This window comes from Xenopus tropicalis, chromosome 9, assembly GCF_000004195.4.
Source record: "Xenopus tropicalis strain Nigerian chromosome 9, UCB_Xtro_10.0, whole genome shotgun sequence".
In the NCBI taxonomy this organism is placed as follows: Eukaryota; Metazoa; Chordata; class Amphibia; order Anura; family Pipidae; genus Xenopus; species Xenopus tropicalis.
The window spans coordinates 28,054,589-28,082,588 of record NC_030685.2 but is presented as its reverse complement, the minus strand read 5'-3'; the positions used below and the strand labels follow the sequence as shown (position 1 = coordinate 28,082,588).

The 28,000-nt window shown below is 39.6% G+C and overlaps 1 protein-coding gene across 1 annotated transcript; it reads right to left on the bottom strand.

The window, feature by feature from the left end:
* Nucleotides 1–47: 47 nt before the first annotated feature.
* Nucleotides 48–27,680, bottom strand: dnaaf5 (dynein, axonemal, assembly factor 5). The gene is made up of 13 exons (XM_002941809.5): nucleotides 26,994–27,680; nucleotides 25,372–25,556; nucleotides 19,446–19,570; nucleotides 18,739–18,857; nucleotides 16,544–16,776; nucleotides 15,742–15,954; nucleotides 12,409–12,552; nucleotides 10,366–10,534; nucleotides 8,419–8,566; nucleotides 7,041–7,191; nucleotides 5,547–5,703; nucleotides 4,102–4,293; nucleotides 48–804 (listed from the first exon to the last, which is right to left on the bottom strand). Exons 1-13 carry the CDS (start codon nucleotides 27,523–27,525, stop codon nucleotides 653–655), a joined length of 2,520 nt encoding a protein of 839 aa, XP_002941855.2. The 5' UTR covers nucleotides 27,526–27,680; the 3' UTR covers nucleotides 48–652.
* Nucleotides 27,681–28,000: the final 320 nt, after the last annotated feature.

Genomic DNA, 28,000 nt, shown 5'->3' with positions numbered 1-28,000 from the left:
TAAAGCTAAACATTTTGTTAAGAAAACACAAGCAAATATAAAACTACTAACTGGTTAAAAATATAACATTTTTATTCAGCCCCTTGAGAATTATAGTATTCATTTTTTTAGTTATAGAAAAAATCCATGTGCTACTTATCTGTCAGATCGCTAAAGGATCATGAAGTACAGGCATAGGTTTTAAGTCTGACCATACACTTGAATGCTGGGGCAGGACACCAAATGAGTTTGTTTCAGGGTGATTATTATGCATAACTAATGGTGATCTCCTTGATGTGCAATCTTAATTCCTGCTGCTCTAAAATGCAACTAAAGAGAATGTACAAATCTAAATTTGGGAAAGTAGCTGTGCAACTTGTCGTCTCATCAATCGCATTTCTGTTCTGGGAGATGTCCATTCATATCCTCCTGTATTTCTAGGAAGCAGAAACGCATTATGATTGGCGCATGTGCAGAAACTGTCAGGATCCTTCGGAACAAATCCTCTTCTGTAACCCAATGGCTGTGCTTTCAGGCCACTGAATATGCATTTGGGTATGGGGAAGTTTTCATTATAGACAATGCAAAATAAATATAGGTTTAAAAATAGTACAGGAGGATGGGAAGAGCCAGCTGCTTGAACCTGAGTGACGTATTCCTGTGCTGCTGCAAACTATGTGCATTCTGTAGGCGTACTGCTTGTATACGTCTCAATGTGCTGTAAAAGCTGATCACAGTAAGCCGGAGATCTGTGCTTGTGTCGGACTGCTTCTATTTCTTGCACTAAAAGGGATGGGCAAACAGCACTTCCTTCCTTCAGCAGATCTGCATGATAAAGGGAGAGATCATTATTATTAACATGTATTTATAAAGCTCTTACACATTCTACAAAAGGGTGTATATATCAAACATACAAAATAGATACTGACCGGTACAGTACACTCAGAGTGCTACACAGTGTATACAATGAACCTACAGATCATATTCCAAAAATACAACCTATAACTGATACAAGAGGGAAAAGGGGCTCTGCTAAATATAGCTTACAATCTAAAAGTGTGTGTGCAGCCATTGACAGTAACACTTGGAGGCACAGACACAAATAAGCCTTCTTTGCAGGGCAACAGGGTGGTTGCAGAGGGTTAGTAAATCACAAACAGCATAGGCTTAAAGGCACTAAAAGGATCCACAGGGTCAAAAGAGTAAAAATGTTTTATCCAAAGTTACATTAAAACTGACATCTCCAAGACACCCTATGCGTTTCGTGTCTTATGGAGACTTAGTCATGGGCTGTAGTTGCAGGGGGTTGCCCACTGAGATATCAACCCTGACATGACCATGTCTATGAACAATAGTTTGTTCCCTAATGGAGATACAGTAGGGTCACATAACAAGCAAGTCTATGATTCATTTCTGACTATCCTCAGCAGCAGCTGCCATTTATGCTGGCAATAGCTGCTGTAAAGTCTTTTAAAATACTGCCACCTAGTGTTCATAATAAGAAAACACACAGCACGTTATATGTTCTGCAAACTAGAGGCAAAGCTGCAATGGTACATTTTCCCTGCTGACTTGACTACTCTTTACCAAGGTGGTTGCCTGTTGGCTCATATATTGGTCAATAAACATGGCCTCTACAGCACATATCTCACTGGGGCTCTTCAGATAGTTCTCCGGAAGGCTGCAAAATCTTACTATGCAAGGACTGCATCAGGTCATGGATGTGATTCTTGCCTGACAGGTCTGCATTGGCCCCGCACTTATGTGATCTGGTCATTGTATTATGGCTACTTCCACTTGAGTGCAAACATATAGACATGGAATATTCAACTCATATGGGCAGCTCCCAAAAATATGCAAGAATAACAAACAAATTAAACCCTTTATAAACGACCCTGATCTTCTCTGGCAGTGAAGTATTAAGAAGGTAATTCTCAATAGCCTGACACATGTAATAGGCTTTATGATCAATGGACTATGCCTGCTATCCTCTCAGGACTGTCTTCCTTACAAATAGGTCTATTAGCTTGCTGTTAGCATCCCATAGAAAACGCCACAGTGATTTATAGGCATGCAAAATGGGTCTCACTACATCAATAGATGATTCACAAATGGTACCATTATACAGTAGCTGCAAGTTCTTTTATGTGTAAATAGAGCTAATAAATATCCCAAACATCCAAGGAAAGGATGAAGTCAGCTAGCCTTCTAATGGGCGTTGGTTGCCTTCCCCTACATGCTCTGCAATGGATGTACCAATCTGAACTGTTTAGGGTGTCTGATTGGAAGCCACAGGGTCAGATCTGGCCCTCAGTGATTTTCTTTATGTTATTATTATTATTATCATGTTCTGTTAATGTTTACACTGTTCTTTACAGAGACTGGCCACCATTAATATCATCCCTTTCCCCCAGTAAAGCTTACAATCTCAGGCCCCTATCCCAGTCACATAAGTTACTATGGTTAATTTCACCAAGGGCCAGTGAGCATACAAAAAAACAAAGGCTTGGAATTCACTTTAATGGTAAAAAACATATATAGAGCTTGTAGATAAAGCTGTAGTCAGAACCAAATTCAGGACACTGTGCTGTAAGGCAGGGCTGCTGACACTAGACGGCTTATTTACAAGCCCAGGGGCGCAAGTGCACACCCCTTAGTGCTCATGTAACAACACCGATATCTGAAAATCTGCCACTCTGTTCCGAAAGCAGGGTGAGGAGATGCAGCCCAGCCCTGTGCTTACTATATGCCTTTGGGCAGAAGGTACATTCAGGGCTACAGTGCAGGCTGTGCCTCCTTCTGATCCCTAACTTGTGTGTGCCTATGTGCCTCTCCCTGCCTGCCCTGTCCCAAATGCAGGCTGTGCTAGATTCAAACAGCAGTCCACAAGTCTCTGCACTCTGAAATGGAACGCAAAGGCCTATGGCTATTCATACAATGCCCCATACAGTGGGCAAAGCGCAAAAATAAAATGGCAACTTTTTTTCTGTACTTTGCACACTGCGTGGGTAATTGTACATGGTGTTTTCTGAAGACAACATGTTCTCTCTAGGAACCTGCCTAGGGTCAAAATAGTTTTCATCTTATTTACATTCCACAGTTACTACGCCTTGTCCCTTAAAGGGGACCTGTCACCCTAAGAAATAATTTCAATTTCTTTTCTATTGTGTTTGTTAAGCAAAAATAACTTCACATACTGTATAAATGCTATAAATCTTGTTTCTTTTAGTTTTGGAAATATACAGTCACAGCCAGCAGACAGCTGCCATTTTGTGGGCACTGTTATTAAGGCAAGCTTTGTATCACCCCAAAATCTTGTGTATGTGCCAGAATGGGGGACCTAATGCCCAGGCCCATGCACTGGCTACACAATTAGATGGTGAGAAGGTAGGGTAGAAGGTAGCTAATTGGAAAGTTTAAGTAATTGTCTGCCCCGCCTCTATGCCTAAGGCATAGAGGCGGGGCAGGCAGTGTATGATTGACAGCTGGGATTTTTAAATGCATTTATAATCGGTTTGAATGTGTTAATATAAAAATGAATTTTGGTTTCATGTTTAATTTGAAAAGGACTTTTATTATACAGCTTTTCATGTCTGGGTGACAGGTCCACTTTAAAGGGGTGGTTCACCTTGAATTGTTATGGTTACATTACTTATTTTTCTATTCAGGTCCTCTCTCATTCATATATCAGTCTTTCATTAAAATGCACCCGGGTTGCTATGGTAATTTGGATCCTAGCAACCAAATAGCTGCTGAAACTCCAAGCTGGAAATGTTTTGCCAGACAAATACAGAAATATTTAAAAAAAACTTGAAATAAAAAATGACGACCAATTGCAAATTGTCTGAGAATATTACTCTCTACATCATACTAACAGTTAACTCAAAGATGGACAACCTTCTTTAATGAAGCTATCAACAAAAATAAAGTATTGCAACCTAGGAAACAATATTTAAGCGTATATTTCTGTTTTGAGGCTGCCAAGGTGTTCTTACCAAAGTGTTTGTGAGAACATCCTAGTCAGTGTCCCATGCCTTCAGTTAAACCCACAGAAATGTTGCCACGATTATACCATTGTATACATACTGTAAGATATACCAATAATATGTGTGCTTATCTTACCTAGAACAATAACTTGGAGACTTGCATCTGGATCGTCAAGATGTACCAGCAACCCTCTGTATAAAAACTCAAGATGGCCCTTATATGTAGTCCTATCATACTCATCGCTGATGCATTTAAACCAGTGACTCAGGGTTTTAGCAGCTGCAGCTCTAACCTCGTCGGATGCATCGTCCAGCCTCTTTAAGAGTTCTGTCAATGGAAATATTTGGTTGAAAGAAAAGCTAAAAAATAATGCAATTCGCACCAGCCACATTGAGTTTAACCCTAAAAATGGCCAATCAAGTCTAAATTATTTATTTCTGCCACTTAAATTGAATTGTTCAAAACCGATATTTAACTTTGGCCCAAGCCTTCCATGGATTTAATATGTGAGACCCACAAAAGAACAAGTGTAAAATGTTAAATCCCATATAAATTGTTCATTTTGTGAATGTTCATTTTTTCCATGTTTTTTTTTGCTGTGAATTCCCTTAGTATTAATACTGATCAAGTAAAACCACATACAAAATGTCTCAGGGAAACAATCTGATTCAGGCCTGAATGATTTGTTCTAATCTCAAGCTGTGATCTTCATTACCAAATCCCCCAACTGTAAGGGCAAAACTTAGTAAATCTGCCCTTAGAGGAGTGATTCACGTTCAGGTTAACTTTTAATATGTAGAATGGTCTATTCTTAGCAACTTTTAAATTGGCATTCACTTTTTATTTTTGTACAGTTTTTCAATTATTTGCTTTCCTCTTCTGACTTTCAAATGGGGGTCACTGATCCCAGAAGCCAAAAATCTAATTCCTCTGTGAGGTTACAATTTTATTGCTATTGTTACTTTTAATTACTTATCTTTCTTTTTAGGCCCTCCTCCATTCATATGCATTTCTCTTTCAAAGAAAGACCCTCTCTTTCAAAGAAAGACCCTAGCAACCAGATAAAGGCTGCAATTCCAAACTGGAGAGCTGCTGAACAAAAAGCAAAATAATCCAAAAACTACAAATAAAAAAATGAAGACCAATTGAAAATTATCTCATAATATTACCGTCTACATTATACTTAAGGCAAACTACCCCTTGCAATGTTTGCAGTGCCTCATTAGTGCTGTAGAGTTATTATTATCCAACAAGTTACACAGCACAGTGATTGTTCATAATTCATACCAATTTCTTTCCCAGTGGATCTTATAGTGTAAGGCACTATAAGTATGCACTAGGGTTAGTATCATTAAATGCCAATTCATCTGTATTACTATTTGGAGTTCCCCAAACAGGGGAGAATACTCCATTTTTTGTATTATCCTGTACTTTAACACAAAGCTATTAATTTAAGAAAGAGTAATATAACAGATCAGATTCTGATTGAATTTTTAATATAGTTACAACTGTCTGTCCTTCGATATACAAAGCAGAACTCAGCTGAAACAGAACAATGCAGAGCATATAAACCAATTTACCAGGATAAATCTTGTTCAGTTTATCAGGGTGCAGCTGTCGCTCACAAGCACTCAGAAGGGCTCTGATAATGCGGCAAGACATTAGCCGACACATCTTTGAATCCTCTTCCAATGTCGTGATGACCTGAGGCATCAAATCGTCTTCTACCTGAAGAACCTGTTAACAATAATAATAATAATGAAAAAATAAAAGAGGAAAGCAATTTTGTCTTGTTCCCACAAGGTCTTCTGCTTGCTGTACACAAACTAATGAAAATGTCCAGCGCTATAACAACTGAGCTGTAACATTATTTCCTTACGCTGCATGAAATGTTAATCATATACAGCACGAGTCAGACCTGACTACAGTTAACAACTCTAATCTTTCTTGATTGTTGGTGTGTATATCACAGGACAAGAATGAGCAGCCTTGGGCCAATGGGACATGGTTTACTCCCAAAGGGTTCTGAATATTACAACTTATTGCTCTGAGGTTATTATGTATGTGTGTCAGGCCTGGACTGGCAATCTGTGGATTTTGGCAAATGCCAGAAGGGCAGCTGTAAGATGCCATAGGCAGTCACTATTTAGTGGGCCTGTGCAGGGCTGTCTGGGCCTATTTTGAATCCCAGTTCAGGCCTGCCGCATGTAACCTAAATTTGTCTAAAGAGGAAAGCGTGTACAGTAGCAATAAAAAGTCAATGTATACTTTAGTCAATTATTAGATTCCGAATGCTATAATTCTTACAGCAAATTATCCATTAAACCCTACATTGCAGCTCATGTTGGTAAGTGAACTAAATGTTTTACCAGGGGAGGCCCAAACGACCAGTTGGTTAGGCTCAAAAAGACAATACTAAATGTGGGCCCTATACTAAATATGGATATTGACCTGGAAACAAAACTGTAATGATCTTGCTCTTTAAGTAACAGTCTATTTGACTTCCATTACTTTTTTTGTTTTTGCATGTGAGCAAGCCAGGCTGTAGGCACATTCTCATTGCTAAATAAAGAAGTTTTTTTGATTTGTGCCTGGGGGTCCCTAGGCAACAGCAGGCATGAGCAAACTACGTGCCTGCTGTTGCCTGCACTTCCTGAACCCCCCAGCGCTGCCCCCCAGACTGGATCCAACGGGACCAGCAGTTTCAGTCAGATTCTGCTTACTTTGATTCAGACTTATTCACTATTTACAAGGAGTTTATATGTTCTACCTGTGTTCTGCATGTGTGTTTTTAAATTGAGTGCTGTCTTCCTTAGACACGCCACAAATATACAAGCAGGTTAAATGTGTGCATGGTAGTGTCCTTTGATAGTAAGCTATATAAGGGCACGGAGTGATGTAAATAATAAAGAACCTCTGTGTTGTCCCTAAATAAATATATATATTAAATAATTATAATAGGTGAATAAACCTTGATATAAAAATATCTAACATAACATAAGATAAAGCACAGCATATTTTGTTGCCAAACAATTCCCATTATGTGTGAAGGTGCCCCTTCAGACTGGCTGTACCTCTTGATGTGTTAGAGTTTCACTCTGGAGAAGAACCCACAAGCATGATACTGCGACAGTTCGGATGGCTCCTGCTGTTCTCCCAGCTTGCCACTTGAGGTTTGGCATTATCATATTCTTTATAAAGCTTTCAAAATATCTATGGAGCTGCCTATTGGAAATAAACAAAATTATATTAGCAAATGCCTGCTTCTGGAGTCAGTAAGACTCCAATCCTGCCTTCCGGTTCTCACTAGTAACTTCATCCTGGCAACAAAATTATATTTTTAAGTAGAAAATTAGAAATAGAAAAGACAAATGAATTAAAAAAAAAACTGAATGAAAAGATGCTATTTATACTTAAATTGGTATATTACCATCTGCAACATTACATACACAGGGCAATAGCATACAAAGTAATTATAGACATTCTGCCACCCAAGTGTTTAGATGCTCCACAGGGGAGTGAGAAAATGCCTGGAATCAATCCCTACTGATTTCAAGAAACAATACTCCAAGGTTAGAAGGGACCAGGAAAACTCCCAGTGTGCCCAGGTGGCATTGGGCCCTCTGCTCACCCAACCATTTGCCTTTTATGTCTATCCATGGCCATTACAAAAAAATATATTTTCCAATATATTTTCAGCTATAATAATAAAAAAAAAAAAATAATCCAGAAATTCCAGTAGGGGGCAGTAAAAAACCAATGCCGATATTAAGGAAATATATTTGTGGTACCCTGTGGTGACCTACTGTGGTCTAAACTAAAAGGCCTAACTTATTTTAAGCCCAGAATAATAAAATATTGTTATAATAATACACAGAACTCTTCAAAACAGTGTGGTCCCTGTTCTATCAAATATTAGCACTGTGTGTATTAAACAGTGGAAGAAAAAATAATTCTAAGTAGCTTTCCAATAAATACTCAAAAAAAAAAAAAAAAAAAAAAGCTGCTTAGAATTAAATTTCAATTATGCAAAAGAAGAGAAAGTATCTGAAATGCAGACCCCTTTCAAGAGAAATTGTATAAAGGTTTCAGCTGCTAGGGGAAACACTATAAGACAATATACTTGGGAACACAAGGAAGTATATTCGTTTCAGAAACAAAATGGTTGCTCCATACCATATTGATACAACAGATATTTACTTTTTCTTGGGTTCCAACAAACTGCTTTAGTGGCAGTAAAGCACATAAAGGGTAAAGTTGCAGGGAATTTAGAAGTCATACTTGCACACTGTTGTTTTAATAAGTTAATTAAGTAAAATTTCTGTGTAGGACTGGAGAGAACAATATGCCATTGAAACATTCCTGTTGGTGCAGTTGTGTGCTGAGTGCAGAGATCTGTGAATGAATGTCCATTGTCTGACAGTGGAAAGGCAAGGCACAAGCACGACCTACCCTTGGGAGTTGACTGTTTCGCTTGCTTTCAGCAGCAGTTTTGACAGCATTGTAAAAAGCTTCAGGCGCATCTGTGGTTCTCGTGTTGGTTGAAGGCACGTCTTCAGAATTGGCACGAACAGGTGAAGAGTTTCTCCCATCACAGGACCTGAAAAATAATTCACAGTTTGTAAATAGTGATGGACCAAAAGTCCCCCTTTGGGCTTTGGTTCTGAAGTCCTAGCCAGGTCAAAGCTCTTTACCTATACCTTTATACATATAATACATATAGTACATAATTCTTTACTCAACATATTTGCTGCACCTATTCATGCAGGGTGCTGAGGGAACCTTGGTGTTACTGCCTGGTCCAGAGGTGGCGGTAGCTCCAGGGTTCCCATGTCAATAGGCAAAGTGACTGCTGATTTGGAATAGGAGGCAGTAAGGACTAAATGGTGCCAAGCACAACTATACAGAAGTGCGTAGAGCACTTGGTTTTTGACGCAACACACTGCTAGGAAAAGCACAAGCTGCTCACTGCACTTGAGAATGCAAATAAACCCTACAGATTCACTGTCAATAGTTCTTGTCATTCTAGTAGCTGTCTGGCTTGCCAAGCTACAGTGTAAAGTCTGCAAATATCATGAAATCTACAAAAACAAATGTAAAGTTGTTCACTACTTTTGAGCACATTTGCAATTTAAATTGTTTTAGAGATGGGTGTAAGGCCCCTTTAATTTAAACATGACTTGCTCTTTGTAGTTGTACATCTAGTATTAACATTATTTCCTAGTAGAAAGTAGAGCCACATGAAGGCAATGTGCACATCCCACAGCATGCAGAAATCCTGCTTGCCTAAGCAAGCACCCACAATTGTGATGGTATGACATTGGAAGTGAGTTTCATAAAATTAAACCAGGAGTGAGATACTCACCATCAAACAAACAGGACAGGTTTCCCTCTAAGTAGGCCTATACCTAATATAGGAGGATTGAATCCAATCATAATAGGCTGAATTAAGGCAGTTTGGTTAAGGGGGGTTGGATGTTTCATCTTTTTTATTTCTATCGATATGTTCCTGTACTACAACATAAAATGCACAATTCTGTAAACTAGCTAGTTTAGCCAAAGGCCACTTGAGTATGGGGATGCGCCGAACCCACTTTTTTGGGTTCAGCCAAACCCCCGAACCAACCCCGACAGATTCTGCTGAATCCCGAACTGAATTTGAATCCGAATTAGCATACGCCAATTAGGATTGAAAAGGGTAAAAATTGCCGCAAGAGCAGCGCACGGCGAAAATTCCCCCCCCTACAATTTAACCCTTCTGAATGCTAATTAGCCTATGCTAATTTATATTAATTAGGATTAATCCTTCAAAAAAAAGGCTGGATTCTGCCTGAATCCCGAACCAAATCTGAGGATTCGGTGCATCCCTACTTGAGTACCACATTTAATAAGAGATTTACTGTAAAAGATACGCAACAAAGGACTACAAGCATCACCTTGATGCACTTATAAAGAGAAGATATCAAATTCCTGTGGATTTCAGACAATATTACAATAAGAAATGTGTAACCCATGCTAGAAAGAATGAGCAGTAAAGGAACAAACAGGTTTTGCAGTCAGACCTTAATTAGCAAAAGAAATTCTCTGCTTGTGTCTATGGGGAAATAATTAATGCTGATTGTGGCAGAGGAAGACATTTGCTCCTGGGCACAACGGGCAAAACATTCCAGAATATCATTCAGAAAAATTACATACATATTTGGATGTGATACAGTACAAAGAGAACACTGTGATCCTACGGTAGGATATTAACTCCTTATCTATGAAGAGCAGATATCAGGTTAAAATGTTAAAGTTTAAACAGTTTAAGGCTAGATCTTCAACAAGAGTCTAGGAGAAGACTCCTGTAGAACAGGAAACTATTTTGTGCTCAGATAAAAGTTGGAATACAGTACATACCAGACTCAACAGCAATAACTTCAAACTGTATTTGCTCCACTGAATAACTGGTCCAGTGATTGTGACTTTCTGATACCCAGTCCAACAGCTGTTGCATGTGTTGCCTGTAGAGATCATGGGGCCCATTCAAACCTTGCACTTCTGATAATGACAGTAATGTATCCTGTACCTGTGTTTGTCCAGAAAATACTATTAGAACAGTGGCATACATTTACAGTATTTTTCAAATAGTGAACAATTAAACACTGGAAGGCCATTTAGATCTCCAGTAAAGTGACCAATAACACCAAATAGTTATCATTTCATTTACACTAGCATAACAGTTACTGCATTCCAGTACAAGTAAAAATGGTTTCTTGAAAGGAGAAGCCTGTAATCTTTTGCCAATGGGATTGTTTTTGCTGTGAAATTAATTTTACTATGTTCAGTCATCTTATCTACTGCCTAAACAAGGGTCAACCTCTCTACCAGCCTATTGTCTTTTAGGCTGGACATTCATTCCCATATAAAGGTCCCCATACACGGGGCGATTTCGCCAAGCGAGCGGATCTCAACGTGTATGGGGGCCTTAAGCATCATGGGCACAGCTATTTTTAAATTTTCAAAAAATTGTGGCTAGAAATAATGCAGAATTGCCATAAAGGCTAAGAGGCCAAAAGATACAAGTTATTATATAGCCTTACCTGCAGTCAAATAAACAGTGCTAATGCCCCTAAATGCACCTGAAACTCTTCATTCCAGCCAACCTTTGGAACTAGATTTCATGCCTCCTTATCAGAGCACCACATAGTGGTTCCGCATAAAGGGTAAAGGGCCAATACTAAAAGGCAGCCTAAAAGGTTTAGCTATCCTCCTGGACTACAGATCCCTGTATTAAACCTTTAACAGATGATGTGTCTGACATTTCATAATCTTCAGAAAACTGCTTTGCACCCCTAAAATTTTTTTGGCAACTGCTAATAGTATTGGTAATGCCGAGGTCAGATTCATACACAGCAGATCTTTTCTCAGCCTGTAAAATTGCTTTTCTTTTTGGGCCAATCTTTTTTTTTTTTAGGGGTTGTTTTTTGCCTGATCTTTCCTCTGTGTAGCTGCATTCAGGACGACGCTGGGCCTGTCAGTGCAGTCACATGGAGCTGCAGATGAGTGAATCCAGTTTTCTCGGCCTATGTAGGAAACAGAGGCTGATAAAAGTGGATGATCCTCTGTGTGTGATTTTTTTCCTAAAGAAGGTTCCCAAAGTAGTACCATATTTAATACAAGGGTTCCTCTGCACACCCTTCTAATGCCTAAGGAACTGCTGTGCATTTGAACTCTCATGGAAACTCATGTACCACATCCTACAAGTTGCAGACACTTAAATGTCATTCATATCTGGGTACAAATATTTGAGCCTCCATAAAAGGATCTGTGTCTGACAGCTGGAGGCAAAGATGCAAGGAAACAATGCATTGTGGGTGAAAAACATTTTTCTTAACACTTTATTTTGCCCACTATAAGAAAATGAACCCTTTCCCTGTGTACCAAACATAAATTATTATTATATTATTACATATTAATAAATAGAACCATACAAATACATCACTTTTGGAACCAGGTCCTAACCACATCCAAAACACAACATGCGTACCTAAAATATTCAATCCCAAGGTTTACCTACTTGGCATTGTGGATGACATTATTCACGCATCCTCTATAGAACATTACTGTTTTATGCCAGGAAAACTATCCTCTTTCAATGGATGGCACACTCTCCCCCAACAATTGCCAGTTGGCTCAATTTACTTAAAGCTCTTCTGCCGCTGATACAACTCACCTACATAGCAAGAGGTTGCCCTCAAAAGTATGACAAGGTATGGGGAACATGGGCTGAAGCCATGGAATAACGTCACATCCTGAGTAGGACATTATTGATTATTTAACCTAATGTACCGTTTGTACCCTAGCATGAAAAGAACGCGCTTGCAGAACCAATGTCAAATGTTTTATGTTGTTTTATGTTACAAATGCATGAATAAACACTTTGAATAAATTAAACCATACCTTATTATTAAGGCTTTCAGACGCTGGGCTGGCAAGTATTGCGATAAGAACTTTCATGCACGGTAAGCTAACCTCTGTACAGTCCTGCCGGCACATTCCAATTAAGGACTGGATGCAGCACAGCATCTGCTCTTGGTAGAGAACCTGTTAAGGTATAAGAGGAGACATATTTATCATACCAGGAATATAAAACTATGGGGTAATTCAGCGTTTTTCAACCGCTGTTCCGCGGCACACTAGTGTGCCGCGAGATGGTGCCTGGTGTGCCGCCCCTGGTCCGCCCCTCCACACTTTGCCAGCCTCTCATTTCCGTGCTTCTGCCCACACTTGCTTTGCCGCCTCCCTCACGTCACGCTATCCGGAAGCAAGTTTATCCCTGTCTCCGTAGCGGGGGGGGGGGCGGGGTTCTTTTCAAGTCCCGCCTCCCTGTTTGTGGACTTTGACAGTGACACATGGAGGCTGACGGCGGCTCCCGCTTGGTGCTGGGGATTGATGTAGGCACCAGTTCTGTGAAAGCCATGCTGCTAGATGTGCGCTCCGGGGATGTAGTTGATAGCCAGAGCCGGGACACCCGGGCTGCAGTACAGAGTGAGTGCGGCCCACAGGTGAGAGGGACAGGAGCCCACCCTCGTACCCCATGCGAATCACATCTAACTTGCCCAACTAACAGTGTTGAGTGGAGGAATGTGTGGAGGAATGTGTAGAGAACCCAGGTAGCGTGTAGGTAGAGCAATTGGATAAAATAGTCAGTGAGGGCAGCCAATATATTTCAGTTCATTTGCCTACAATAAAATGATGTGAATTTCTACATTTATGGTTTGCTTCCTAGATGGCCTGATTCCCCAATAGATGTAGAATGGGATGGTGCAGTTCATTCAAGCACTCATTGCTTAGGGGGGCACTGCTCTTGGCACCAATGTACTAGGGGGGCACTGCTGCTGGGCACCAATGTACTAGGGGGGCACTGCTCTTGGCACCAATGTACTAGGGGGGCACTGCTGCTGGGCACAGAGTTAAATTTTTTAACATTTTCTAATGGTGGTGTGCCTCGTGATTTTTTTCATGAAACAAGTGTGCCTTTGCCCAAAAAAGGTTGAAAAACACTGGGGTAATTCACTGCAGTTAATCAGAACCAACGTGCAAGCAGAAATAAGAGCAGGGTGTTATGTGTGCCCACTTGGCATCCTCTATTAATTACAGTCAATAGGACCATATAGGAATGTCTGTCACTTTATTTCTAGGCACTTAGGACCAATGCATATGAATAGTAGTTCTTCTGACATTCAGAAACAAGACTCTTTAGATTTAGCTGGTGCCTAAAGCCAGAATAAATTTCCACCTATGTTCTCTAATGTGTTTATATATAGCTACATAGTTAAGTTGGACTGAAAAAATACCAAAGTCCATCAAGTTAAACCCTTCTAAGTGAACCCTGGCACACACAGACCAATACTGACCTAACCATATATATCATCATCAATACTAATTGTAGATTTTAGTATCACAATAGCTGATATTTGGATATTATATATATTTATCACCATGCCTTGCAGAGCTGCCCTTGCTTACTTTATACCACCCCAGCTGTTGGCTCCCTGCAGTTCATGTGAACTTATAAAAGTGGTTAGCCCGTGTGCATATCACTAAGAAATGGAATGTGACTATTAAATAGAACAAAGAAAACAGACTGCACTAAAATGGCTGCTCAGAATTTTAACTAGGTGTACATATGATTAAGTGTAAAATAGCAGAAAAAAAAGCTAAAATATTTATAATGTGTATTAATGTTAACCAGAGCAATGACTTACACTGAAGAAAATGCTTTTTGTAACATTCATCTTGTTTCTTTCACTACACTACCAGGTGCAGAATTTCTCTTTATCCACCTGGGAATTAACCTTTCCCTATAAAGTGCTGCCTGCTATTAAGCCAGATCAGAGTGATTGCTGCTTGCAATAGGATATTCTGCTGACAGAACATAATTTTAGGCTGACAGACCCAATTCGCCAACATGTCTAGTTTTGTTTATGAAATAGCGTTTCAACACTAGTATAAGCCGCCCGCGTCAATCAGCAGCACCATATTGAAATAGCCAGTGGCCAAGAGGCTAATAATAACCATTATTCAGAAGGATGTTGTGTCTGAGAACAGATGCACAAAAACGTATTGTCATATAATATCTGGTGTATCATCAGCCTGAAAATGACTTTAATTTTAAGGGCACATAACGGCTCAAAGACCTCAGGCATATTTTAATTCTGCACCAATATATCTTATTTACCTTTTTGTAGTGATACCCTTCCCTGACCATCTACTTCCTCCCCAGCTGATCTGAAACTCAACAATTCCAGTACCACAGGGGTCAAACCCTTCTTGCTACCTGTGTGTTTGTGGCTACCCATATTGCCTGCAGCCTATTGCCTAGATGACTTCATTTCTGAACTTGCCCCCACTACCTTAAAGCACTCCATTTGATCTTGTTTCTCCCTTGCTGTTCCATGTTACTAAAAATGTAGGCATTTAGGACATGTTCAAGGACAGTGATTTTCAGATGGCGCACATGTCCCAAACCCTCTATTGCTGCCTTCCATGCATTTGAACAGGTAACATGTTACAGCCTTGGACTGATATTTTATAGCCCAAAAATGATCTAGTGAGCACTAAAAAGAGCCAGTTCCAGCAATGATGCATATTTTCTCTCTTGCTACTGCCCATCCATTTGAATCACGTGTTTGATACTGTGCACCACAAATGACTGCTTTCTAAGCTAAGGTCTGTTGGTCTTAATAAAGTTGTTTGTACATGGATAGGAAACTGGTTACAGGATCTTGTAAAGAAGGTGGTTTTGGTAATGGTACATTCTCTACTACTAGTATTTTTGTGGAGTCCCGTGGGGCTCTGGGTTGAGTCCACTTTTATTTAACTTGTATATTGATGATTTAGGGGAAGGTATTGGAAGCAATGTATCAGTGTTTGCATATGACACAAAACTACACAGCCCAAGTAATTCCATTCAGGATGTGTCATCCCTGCAGCAGAATCTTGAGTAATGTGCATTGCAGCAATTAGTGTATAATTACATTTACGTTATTTTAGCTGCTTTATTGTGCATTTCATTTCCCTCAGCTCATACTTCAAAAAGTAATTTGGGCTGTGCCTATCCAGTACATATGCAAGAAAAACTATAAAAGCTAGTACTGAATGGCAGCCAATCATGCTGCACCTCAGAGTGATAAATTTCTCATATATTTTACAAATAATGCAAATGGATAAAAGTGTATATGGACATCTCAGCGTCCTTTATTAAGCTTCCCTAAAAAGACTGCCTCTTACCTTTTCTGATCCTTGGCAGATCTCTGATTGAGAAATGACACTGGCTATCTTAGTTAAGTGGGTCTTGAGCAATTCCCTTGAACATCCTCTTATACATGCAGCCAGAGTCATTAGATGAGATGCCAGTGGAGATTTTTGAAGTGCAGGCAAAATCAACTTCAGAAACACCTCAGGGTTCACAAATGTTCCAATTAACTCAGCGGATTTTACACTCTGCGTATAAAATGATTTTTTTGTGAAATTCAAAAGAGCACATTTTTCAAAAACAATGTTTTCCTTTTTAAAACTTCATATTTAAAGAGGTAGATGCACACTGAAAGTAAGTGTCATCCATGTGATCCTGTGTTCATGAAAGAATATATTTATTACATAGTTTAATTCTAATTAAACTAGTCTGATTGATTTCCATTGGTTACAGAGGTTATGATCTATATGAGACTGATTGAGTGCAAGGAGAAAGGGGCTTTTTTGATTAAATGCTTACGTATCCTTTAGATATATTAGAGGAATTCTGAGTGACTGAGTATCTTTACAATACTACACATTATAAATGGTAATACGCTATAAATACCAAAACATCCAATTTTTTGAAAGACTTTAGAAAGGAAAAATACCAATACAAAACTTGGTAGAGAAATGTTTGAAGTTGGATTGCACTGAGCTGGTGAGCAATAGGGGACATTAGACTGTAAGCTCCACTGGGGCAGGGTCTGATGTGATTGATATATAATATCTGTAAATAGCTGTAAAACAAAGATTAAATTTAATAATAATATCTGCTTGTACAAAGACTGCTACTCACATTGATCACAACTTGCGGCTCTTCATCCAGGCATGAGCGGTACAGAGTGCTAAGTAAAAGTTCCATGTGCTGAGTAATATGATCTTCTCCGTGTAGCAGCAGCACAGCTAGAAGCTGGGAAGCCTTAATCCTTGTTCCAGCAACCCAGTCTGTTACATCTCGACTGATGGCTGGCAGAATTTTGGAAAGATTTCTGAAAATTAGCTCCCGGCATCCTAATCCAGGTCTTTGTACTGCAAATAAAATTAGAACAAATTAAAACAAAAATAATCAAATGAAAGTGGATCTCCACCCAAAAAAAACAACTATTCTTTGCATACAAGAAAATGTAATATTAAGCAACTTCCCAATATACTGTACATGGATAAAACATTTCCAGTGGTTTAATGGAAGTATATAAATGTACATGGCACTAAAAGCTGTATTTATTTATCATTTGCTGTTGCCTGATTACAACACTTACAACAACATTGCATTTTCTTAAATTGACTAATTTTGGAAAGTTGCTTTAAATTACATTTTCTTTCATTATGCAAAAATCAGTGTTTGGGTGTATGCCTTTACGTATATAAAATATAGGATACATAAAAAACAATAGTGCATGTACTGTACTTAAAGTGAATCTCATCCAGTTCTGTTTGAGCGTGTCAAAAATTTGGGCTAAATGGTTGCATCATGCAATAACTGCACACAGAAGATGTCTAATTCAAATCTGGAAGGCTTATTAATACATTTTTTGTGATTTTGAGGAGCCAAATAGTTCTGAAAAACACATGGTACATATGGAAAACTAAGAAAAAAAGTTGTTACGGCTATTGCAATTGTTGTCATAAGCACTAAAATCAATTTTAAAGGACAATCAATCACTGGGGAAGGGAGTGGGTGGTACTTAATATTTTCGCACCACAGTGCCCTACTTTGGGCAAGGATGCCTTTTCTCCACAAAACACACCTACCCTGGGTACCTTTTATTAGAACTCCAGGAATTCCTTGTACCTCCCTGGTCCAGAGAAAGTGTAGAACAGTACAGCTGGAAAAATGACAGAAAGGGGTGTCTAACAAATTGGCATCCCCAGTGACGTGGGGCTTTGTTGTTTATTGTCTTTTAACAAGTTCTAACAATATTTCCTCTCATTGTATAGAAATGTATGATTCTCCTATCTGCTGACCCCAAAGCATATATACATATCACAGTATGTGAAATATTACAAAAAAAAAACAACAAACCATTGACAAAACTTCATCATGGAAAGTAAAACATTAAGCATTCATTTCTTTAAGATTACCGCTAAGTGTGCTTGATGCTGCAGGAAAAAGTTTAATACCATTGGATTCAAGGTTTGTATTATGCCACAGTTACTGGCATGTTTACGGGGCAAACATCAGTTCAGTGTAAAGCACGTATGCTGCGCAGCACTGGGTTCTGTACTGTAAGGAATTGGTATATTCTTTGTGTGTCCTGTGTGGGTTTTACCTGGGTACTTTTTGTTTTCTAGTACATACAGGTAAGTTACTTAGCACCTAACTGAACGGACACTAGTGTGGAAGGCACCTTAGACTGAAAGCTTAACTGTGGCAGAAACTGATGTGAATAGCAAAAGGCTGTGTAAACGTCACAGCACTAAATAATAAAAGTATCACAAATGTAAAAAAAAATAAATACATAAAAAACACTAATGACAAATCCCATGCTGAGTAAAACAGCAAGCATTTAGCACAAGCATATTAATCACCTTGCTGAAACCCATTCAAATACACACATCCCATATCTGAACAGAACACCTACTAAAAGTGATTCAGATCGTATGCACAAAACATCCCTTCAAAGCAACACCAATGCATAATTAAAGATAATGCACCTGTTCTCTTTCCTGTACATTATATTTCATGCTGATAACTCCATCAGCTACTCCAGCCTGTTACAGATGTAAGCAGGCCCTCTCCTGTGACTTTGATTGGTCACTTTCCCTGACTAATTTACATTACTGGCACGACAGAACATAAGTACCACTACCTGCCTTATGCTGTAACTAATAGAAAGAAGGTTATAGCACTGTAATATCCTACTGTTATAAGAATAAAGAGCTGTGTTGCTATGATAAGCATGATACATTTTAAAATAAACAACCCAACAAAACTCTATCCCATGGATTCAATTTCCTTTATTTCTTAGTATAATTGAAATGATTACTCACCCCCTGCTGGGTAATATAAAGGACATGGAGCACTGAAGTCAAGTTTATCTTTTAAATCCTCTTCGTTCTCCTTTTCCCACTGTGAACCAATTTTCTCCCAATAATCAAGAGCCAATTTTCTAGGTTGAAAAAACACTGTCTATCATAACATTTTAGGGATAGAAAAGAAAATCTAGACACAGAATTGTGTCTTATGTGGAATGTTCATCAAAAATGACAGTTATGGTCTGTTTTAAAGGAACACTACAGTTAAATTCCCAGATATCTGGGTGTAATTATTTTATTGATAAGGCTGCTGTACAAGCAAACACATATACACATATAGTGCCCTGCGCTGGTAAAAGTTGTGTATTTGCTACAGAAACCCTACTATAGTTTATTTACCCAAAGCTGCTGTGTAGCCATGGGGGCAGCCATTCAAAATGAAAAAAGGAGAATAGGTGCAGGTTACCATTGGATTCTACAGAGCTGATCTGTTATCTGTTATGCAATCTATGTCTTTTCTCCTCTTTTCCAGCTTGAATGGCTGCCCCATGGATACATACAGCTTTGCTTACATAAACTATAGTAGGGTTCTAAAGCAAACACCCAACTTTTACCAGTGCAGGGCAACAGTACAATATATTTTAATTACTTTAAAACACTTACATTTTTTGGTGTTACTGTTCCTTTAAAGGCCCTTAGCACAAAACTGACTGTACCCTTACCTGATTTCAGGAATTTCATCTGTAGTGCTGCTCAGCAGAAGAGGTATCAGTTTATGGTAAAAAGAATATCGGTCTCGCAGTTGCAAAAGCCAGTCCCCTACTACAACAGTTACTGCTTGCCTGACCTGCAAAACAAATCTAGATTATTATGTATAAAACAAACACACACTATAAAAACAATAAAACAAATACACACTATAAAACAATATTTACATATGGTGGGGTTATAAGCAATTACTAACTGGTGGCTACATCTTTGCATTCAATTTCTAGTCAATACATAGTGGAAAATGCATTCCATGGCACATTTGGCTCTGGCTACAAATCTCCCTAAAATGCTTTACATTGGGGTTGGTGCAGGTAAAACATATTACAAATGTATGGCAAGGCATTTTCAGGAAAATTTGTAGCCAGCAGAAGCTATTTTTTTAATGCTGGCTGTAATCTCCCCGTTAGTCAGCTATCTGGTTGCTAGGGTCTTTTTTTACCCTAGAATCCAGGCAGTGGTTTATATGAGAGATGGGAATATGGATAGAAGAGGGCCTGCACAGAAAGATAAGTAACAAAAATGAACAATAGTAATAAAAATGTAGCCTTACAGAGCAATAGTTTTTGGCTGTCGGGGTCAGTGACCCCCATTTGAAAGCTGGGAAATGGCAGAAGAGAAAGGTAAATAATTACAATTCTATAAAACAATAATGAAAACTTATTGCAAAGTTGCTAGGAATAGGGCATTCTATAATACAATAAAAGTTAAAGTAAAGGTTAGTTTTAACAGTACATTCTTGTTAAAGGACTTTCTAGTTTATTTGGCCTGCAAGAATGGATGTCATTTTACCTGAAGTAAGAAAATTGTATATAATGATTTCATGCTTGCAATGGGTAGTGCTGCATGTTTATATACAAATAATTTTAATAAACACTGATTTGTATCATATACAAGGAACAGTGCAATAAAAGAATACAACATTGGATAACTTGTTTCCTAGCAACTGTGATTCATTTTGCCGAAGCAACCCTGTTTTAGTTGTTACCTTTTTATTACCTTGGTAACTAATTAGTCATCATTTTGGGTAAAACAAAACAAAAGCTATGCTGCATTATCTTATCCATTTGCTGTTTCCTTTAAATAGGCAGCAAAATATAATGGCTCTAGTAGTGTAGTCTACCCAGAACATTGCTTCCCTGTATATTTGCAGTTATGTCTAGGAGTGGGAGGTTCCATATGGATTGCTTTAATTGAGATAAACCTAAACCCTCTCCATAGATAAACACAGCACAATCTATTTATGGCCACTAGTTTGAAACATTCTGTGCTCATACTTCACTGCTACTTGAAATAAAAAATACAACACAAAATAAACCCTAGGGATAATCACAGTATATTTAAGTGAAATAAAATTGTAAGGCATATTTCCTTTAAGTGGAATGTAGCCCCCCAAGCATTTTAACCACAGACCCACTTGTCCCCTTACCAACAATATGTTCCAGGCCCTTTCTGCAAAAAGCTATTAAAATATGCCCATTCCTTTAACCAAGTAGCTTTCTGAACAGAATGTCCTGTCTGTATGAATGATGTCTTCACATCCTCATTGCTCCCCTGCCTTATATTTCTTGTGTATTTTTAGGGATTAGCAAATCTTCCAATTATCTTATATAAGAGCTGCTTTCAGCTTCTTTTTGTATCTCCTATAATTCTCAGCTCCAATGGATGAGTATAGTAGGTCAGCACTGTAGTGATTTGCAGGTCAGCTTTTGCTTAACCCACACCAGACCCTAACCTGCCTGATCCCAACATGACCCAGTGAGACACCTGTATTTATAGACCCGTTCCCAACCTGTCAATCTTGAACATCACGGTAGAGGCAGAAGCAGAGCATTGTAAGTGGTGGGTGTAACAAAAATTTTAAGTTTTAAGTCTTTCCTGTTTAGTGCAAGAAATAACAAAACCATATATATTTCTTATGTATCTTAATTAAAACCACAGGCAAAAAGCATGTTTAGCAAGAGACCTATTCACCAAACTCATGTTAGAAAAGGGGACATACCATCCCTGTAATGGGAAAAACCAGAATGTATTTTTGTGCATTTTCTAAAATACTACTTTATGTTTATATATAAAGTGGTGTATGTCCCCTTAACTGTCAAAGAAAAGTTTAAGAAAGAAAATTATTGGATGCAAGTTATTTACAGGCATTTAAAACTTGCTATATGAAGCAGCCCACTGATGGCACACAGTAGCACTTCCCCTTTGGCAGGCATTTCACCAGCCTACTCACTTATATTCAACACATGCAGTGTGACTGAGATTTAATCACAGTGGCCCCAGGAGCCCTGGACAGGAATGCATTATGAAACACTGCAAACACAATTAAGCAGATTCCTTAGTCTGGGCAAACAAGGATAGAAAAATAATATGTGAAATAAGTATCAGCTTTGGTATATAGACAGGGTACTCTTGCTAAACTACTGTACCATCATGCAGGATACAATTCCTTATAACTTGCCTGCCCCTACTCTTTTATTAAGTATCAATATAAATATGCTAAAATAGGATACTGTGAAAAGACATTACAAAAAAAACCAAGATGCAGTAGGCCAATCGATCAATAACTACAAAGTTACTTTTAATATACTTGTAGACTTAATTATTGCAATGACAAAAAAGGTGATAAACCAACCCATGTGTGCAGCCATTATGTCTGCCTAGGGGGATAGGTTGGTTTGCAAAGCTCAAATAGATTTGGTTTTAGTGTTTACACTGGTACTACCCTATTAAACTGGTACATATAAGCTGGCAAGCACGAGGGCCACAATCTGACATTTTATGGTATCAGTAGGCAATAGGAAGGTAAAGGAATTCTTATGCCCTGTATGAAAGGACAGATGAAGAGAAACTAAGAAAGTGAAAAGCCTAAGGGACAGATTTGGTCTTGTACAAATATGAAGATGTAGGAGCAAAAAAAGGAACTTTTTTTTTTACACTTTTGCAGGGGTTCTCAAAGCAGTGGCTAGGGAGCACAAAAGGTAGACTAGAATCTACCAGCAGATCTTGATCTGGTGAGCAGATCCCAGCAGAGCGAAATTGGGTATTTGCTTTAGAGTCAACTGACAATCTTATTTTACTATTTTTTACTAGACAAAGGAATTTAAAAATGGATCAGGGAAACTCACCTAAATCAACATGGGGACCCAAATTTAAATACCACACCAAGTTTGGCAGCCCTGCTCTACAATTACTACCAGGCCCGGATTTGTGGAGAGGCCACAAAGGCCCAGGCCTAGGGCGGCAGAAGTTTAGGGGCGGCATGCAGGAAAATTTTTAAATTTGGCTCCCATACGGAGCAGTCGGGACCTCTCCCCACTGCTCCGTATGGGAGTTTAAAGGAGCGTTCCTGCATGCGCACTGGGGAGATGGCGCGTTAGCACATGCGCACTGGGGGGGCACGCGTTCGCGCATGCGCACGGGAGGGACACCACAGGGGCAGCCGCGGGGCGCCCAGGAGAGAAATCCGGCCCTGATTACTACAATAGTTAATATACCTGTTTGCAGCGTAAAAGGAATGCCATCAATTGTAAGAGCTGAATGCATCAATTCAATGTACAGGTATGGGATCTGTTATCCGAAAACCGGTTATCCAGAAAATTCCGAATTACAGAAAGGCCATCTCCCATAGACTCCATTTTAAACAAATTATTCTAATTTTTAGAAATGATTTCCTTTTTCTCTGTAATAATAAAACAGTACCATGTACTTGATCCAAACGAAGATAATATTGATCCCAATCCTATTGGGTTTCTTTAATGTTTAAATGATTTTTTTAGTAATTTTAAAGCATGGAGATCCAAACTATGGAAAGATCCCTTATCCGGAAGTCCCCAGGTCCCGAGCATACTGGATAACAGATCCTATACCTGTACAAGATTTTACTGTGGTAAAGATCCTTTCAGTTCCCTGTCCGTGTTTCAAATGATGGGTGGGGCGTGTCCTAATGGTACCTGCCAGAAGCACAGTAGGAGGGGGATAGCCAATAACAGCCCTGCAGTCGCACAAGCAAATACAGGCTTGAGTTCCCTATCAGGTCAGCCTAGCTGCTGATTAGTTCCTATCCTACAGTGCAGTGTGCTGCTGGCCCCCCTGCACAGCCTGGCAAAGGAGGCAGAAGGAAATGGAACAGATGGGCGGGACTAGTGTGGTTTGAAATAGTCAATAAATCAGCCTAAAACACTACTTTTTAACGCACCTTCTTCTATATTTAGATGAATTGAATTAATTTGCCCAGTATTGTTTTTCATACAGTATGTCCCCTTTAGTAAATTCTTTAGGAAAAAATTAAAAATCCATGCACTTTGGTGCTTAGTGGAAGTAAAGAAAGGAGCAGTAGTGTATGACTAAATCATCTTTCTATCTTTGTTGCAGTTCTGTTCTGTGTAAGTTCTGGGAAAATATGATCAGACATTGTGTGGTTGGAAGTGATGTGTAAAACTGAATTTCCTGAAGATTTCAGGGAAATACTTTTGTACAGGATATCATCACTACTGCTAAATCTGAATCCTACAAAGAGTGCTAAGAGTTAAGATTTACCTAAATTATAAATTCCATGTATCCCTACAAAGGGAAACTATATGTGACTATCTTTGCATATTATTAGTTTTATAAAAGGAATACAGCTTTAATTTTCAGTTTTTCTTTAAGCTTGGATTGGGGCACCAAAAAAAGTTCACCTTCATCAGTCAAAAATGTTACAGGACAAGTGGGTAGCATTTGAGGCTCCACAAAGCCAGTGTCAAATGCACATTCAACTGATGGCAAGTGTAAAAGTGGCTTTAACAAAAGCAGCCAACCTGACAACATAAAGCTGGCCATACACGTGGCGATCTGACGATGTTTCGTGCGACCACGAAACATTGTCAGATCCGCCACACACCATTCAGGGCTGAATCGGCAGGTAAGGAGGTAGAAACAATAGGATTTCTACCTCCTTCTGCCAATTCAGCACTGAAGGGAGATTTTGGTCAGGCGCCTTATCAAAATTTTCAAACTGGTCCGATCGGCGAGTCGGCCGATATCAGCAGCTTCCTGCGATATCGGTCGACTCACCGACATACCATACACGCACCGAATATCGTACGAAACGAGGTTTCGTACGATGTCATTGGTGCGTGTATGGCCACCTTAACTCAATCCGCAAACAGGACAATCAGTGACAACATTACAACAAACCAGACTAATTTAAAAGAACTGCAGAACCTGCCTACTGTGATTTGTGCATCAGATGAAACACAAAGAATGCTTCAAAATAGTGTTAATGCAACACTGGCTTGGAGTTAAAGGAGAACTAAAGCCTAATAAAGAAGTAGGACAGAAATGTTGTACATTATGTTTTGGGTTTCTGTACCAGCCCAATGTGACCACAGCCCTTTAGCAGGGAAGATCTGTGCCTCCAAAGATGCCCCAGTAGCCCCCCATCTTTTTTTTTGCTGCTTCCCTAGACATGCTCTGCGCTGCTGTCAGTTACTAAGCGTAGGGACCGACTGAAAATATACTGCATAAAAAGAGTATAAATGTAACAGTAAAAAGCGGATTAGTAATTCATTCAGATTCACATTACAATTAAATGACATTTGCATCAGAATTTAATAATCAGCCCTGTAGCAAAAGCTTATATGACAGACAACCCTCATTTTCTGCTTGATTTGCAACGACCCCTAAGCTTAGCTTCTCAACAGCTGTCCAGAGCTCACTGCCTCAGCTTTACTCACAAATTTTGGTAATTAAAACTGAATAAAATTAAACAAGAAAAAAATAAAACTCCATCAACCACAGGGGAAGCGCAATTAGATATTGTGACTGAATTTTTCTAATGGAACCAAGAATTTGGCAAAACTAGGCATCAATATAACGGGGATCATGTAAAACACCTACCTGGATTGAGTCATCAAAAAGTCTCTGTGCAAGATGGGACATAACATCATCAACAGATTTCCCACTGCCAAATTGTATAACTGTTCCAGTTGTCTGAATAACAGCGACACGGACTTTAGAATGCTGGTGTGAAATTGTTTGCATCAGGGGCTTAATCAGGGACTCTGCTTGCATGTGAAAGTGCTCTGTGGATAAGAAATGTAAACAGGTTACCGTTTAGTATTACAGCATTTGCAAGATGTAAAGAAAAAAACAATCGATCACAATTACTGACATTTCAGAACAGCGATGTCTCCTTTGGTTATTGGTTACATGCTATTGGGAAAAGCACCCAGTCATTTGTTTTGTCCAGGAGGAGTGGGGGTAATTTAAGATAATTTACAGTTTTAGAGGCACAGATGCACATTTTATGGATGGCAAATGTTCATTATTGGCCTCTTCACACACCAGAACAAACACACAAATATATAGATGAGGGCAGTACCCTCTAAATGCAGCTTGGGTGGTACCAATGTTACTGCAAGTGCATAGACACAGGTACACTGAACCTTTCTGGGCATATTTAGCTCTTTGAGGCAGAGCTAGTTATGTTGTAATTGGAAGTGTCTTACTTCACCTGCAATAACATTTGTACGTACAAAATGTATCTATAAAGTACTGCTTCATATGTGTAATTGTGTCTTTTTTATCACTATCTCTTAATAGAGATATCCCCACGTCCTTTCAGCATGGTTTCAACAGGGAACACACCACAACAAATAACAAATGCTTTCTGTGTTTAAAGGACAATGAAAGGTTAATATAAATTAAAAGTAAGTCTAAAGGCATTCTTTTTAAGTACTTAAATCTAAATTCCCAGATCCCTGCTTGCTTCTCTGAGATATGGTGCTGGCAGCCTACAGCAGTGTGAAGACTACAGTGACATCATTGAAATCTCTCTCCCCTTCCTGTAGGTGCCAGCGGCAGCCTTCCTATTCTCTGAGCATGTGTGTAACTTTATCCTGTCTCCTGTTCTGAGCTACACATGCCCACCAGCCAATCAGAAGCGGATCTGGCAGAGGGGAGGGAATGAAACACATGTGCAGTATGAAGCAAGGAGGGAAAGGAAGGGAGAATACCTTTTTAGAGATGGCTGCCTGTTCTAGAAAATGTGACGTGAGTGTGACTGAGTAAATATTTGATTAGGTGAGCCAAAAGTATGGTGTTTTTACTAAACAATAGGAGGACTATTGGGCAGTATGCTTTTTAAATTTTGACTTGCATTCACCTTAAATGCTACATTTGTACCCATAGCATACAGATCTATAAACAGCAGGGCTGGGTTACAACCAGGGCCGGAACTAGGGGTAGGCAGAAGAGGCAGCTGCCTAGGGCACAATGATTAGGGGGCGCCAGGCAGAAGCCTCTGCTGCCTACCACTAGTTCCCCTACTTTGCCATTGCCCCCGCCGCTAATGACAAGCGGCGGGGGGGCAATGTCCCACGGCATCGCACCCCCCCCCCCGAACTGCTCATGTGCCCCTGGTTACAACAACACTGTAGTGTAAACGCTCTAGGACAGGTAACAAAACTCTGGAGGAAACAACAGTGGTAGAAACGATCCTTGTCATTGTAAATCCCAACCTGGTATACATTGGGCACAGTTTGAGGCACACTTGCAGCTCTCTTTCTTCACATCTGGGAAGGGATCTACAATCGTCCTCTGGAAAATTTTAATCATCTCATCCAGGTAAGGGGCCAACTTCTTCCCACACACCTCCACCACCAGACTCAATAGCTCGACCATGGATAGTCTCAGCTCTTCAGAGGGTTCTACAACTTCCTGTTGGCCCAGACGCTGGGAGAGAGCTGGCATCAAGTAGGGCAGGGAATCCTCTGGCCTGGGCACATTACTAACGCAATGCACTATGATTTGGACAGACAACTCCCGGCACTTCTCCATGGGGTCTGACAGGCACCTGAGTAGGGGTTTAAGCAACTCCAAAAAGACGTCCTGCAGAACAGCACTGGACAGCCGTTCGTTCATGGCTTCTTTCTGAATGGCAGCCAGTGCCCTCTTCCTTGTCATTTTATTCTCATCGTTAAGGCAATTTAGATGCCGGGCAAGGGCCTGAGTCACTTCGGAAGTCGCACGCTGCTCACCGTCCGCCGCCATTGTTGGAACTCTTGGTAACCAAGCACGCAAGCCGCCTGGGCAACGGCGCGTACAAAACAACACAAACTTTATCGACAACGCGCAGCGTCTCAGCAACAGGAAGGGAACTAGCGTGTTGCTAGGCAACAGAAGCGTCAGGACCTCCTCCGGCAAAACTCATGCCTTGTAATAAAATAACGCGAAGGAAGGTCCTTCAGTGGAACTGAAAAACTTGAGCAACTTACAAGATACATTAATTGCACGTTTTCTGTGATTTTAAAAATTGTTCTTGATAGTAGTCAAGGTTTGCAATTTCTAAAATGTCATTTAGATATTGAGGGTAAAAGGTGGGATTGGAATGTCTGTGGTTCTGGGGGTGGGGTGGCATGGATGTTTCAGCAGGACCAGCAAATGGGAGCTGCAGAGTGTTGGAGTGTCCTGCAAATATATAGGCAATATAGATATGTCAACTTGTTCTTTTTTGAATACTTATAGA

Excerpts from the sequence above, each read along its gene's own strand:
- dnaaf5 (XM_002941809.5), bottom strand. The coding sequence starts at position 27,525 with ATGGCGGCGGACGGTGAGCAGCGTGCGACTTCCGAAGTGACTCAGGCC. Across the intron at positions 16,777-18,738 it reads TTTATATTACCCAGCAGGGG|TACAAAGACCTGGATTAGGA; the intron begins GTGAGTAATCAT and ends TTTTATTTGCAG. Across the intron at positions 15,955-16,543 it reads AGCCGCAAGTTGTGATCAAT|AGTGTAAAATCCGCTGAGTT; the intron begins GTGAGTAGCAGT and ends TTTTATACGCAG.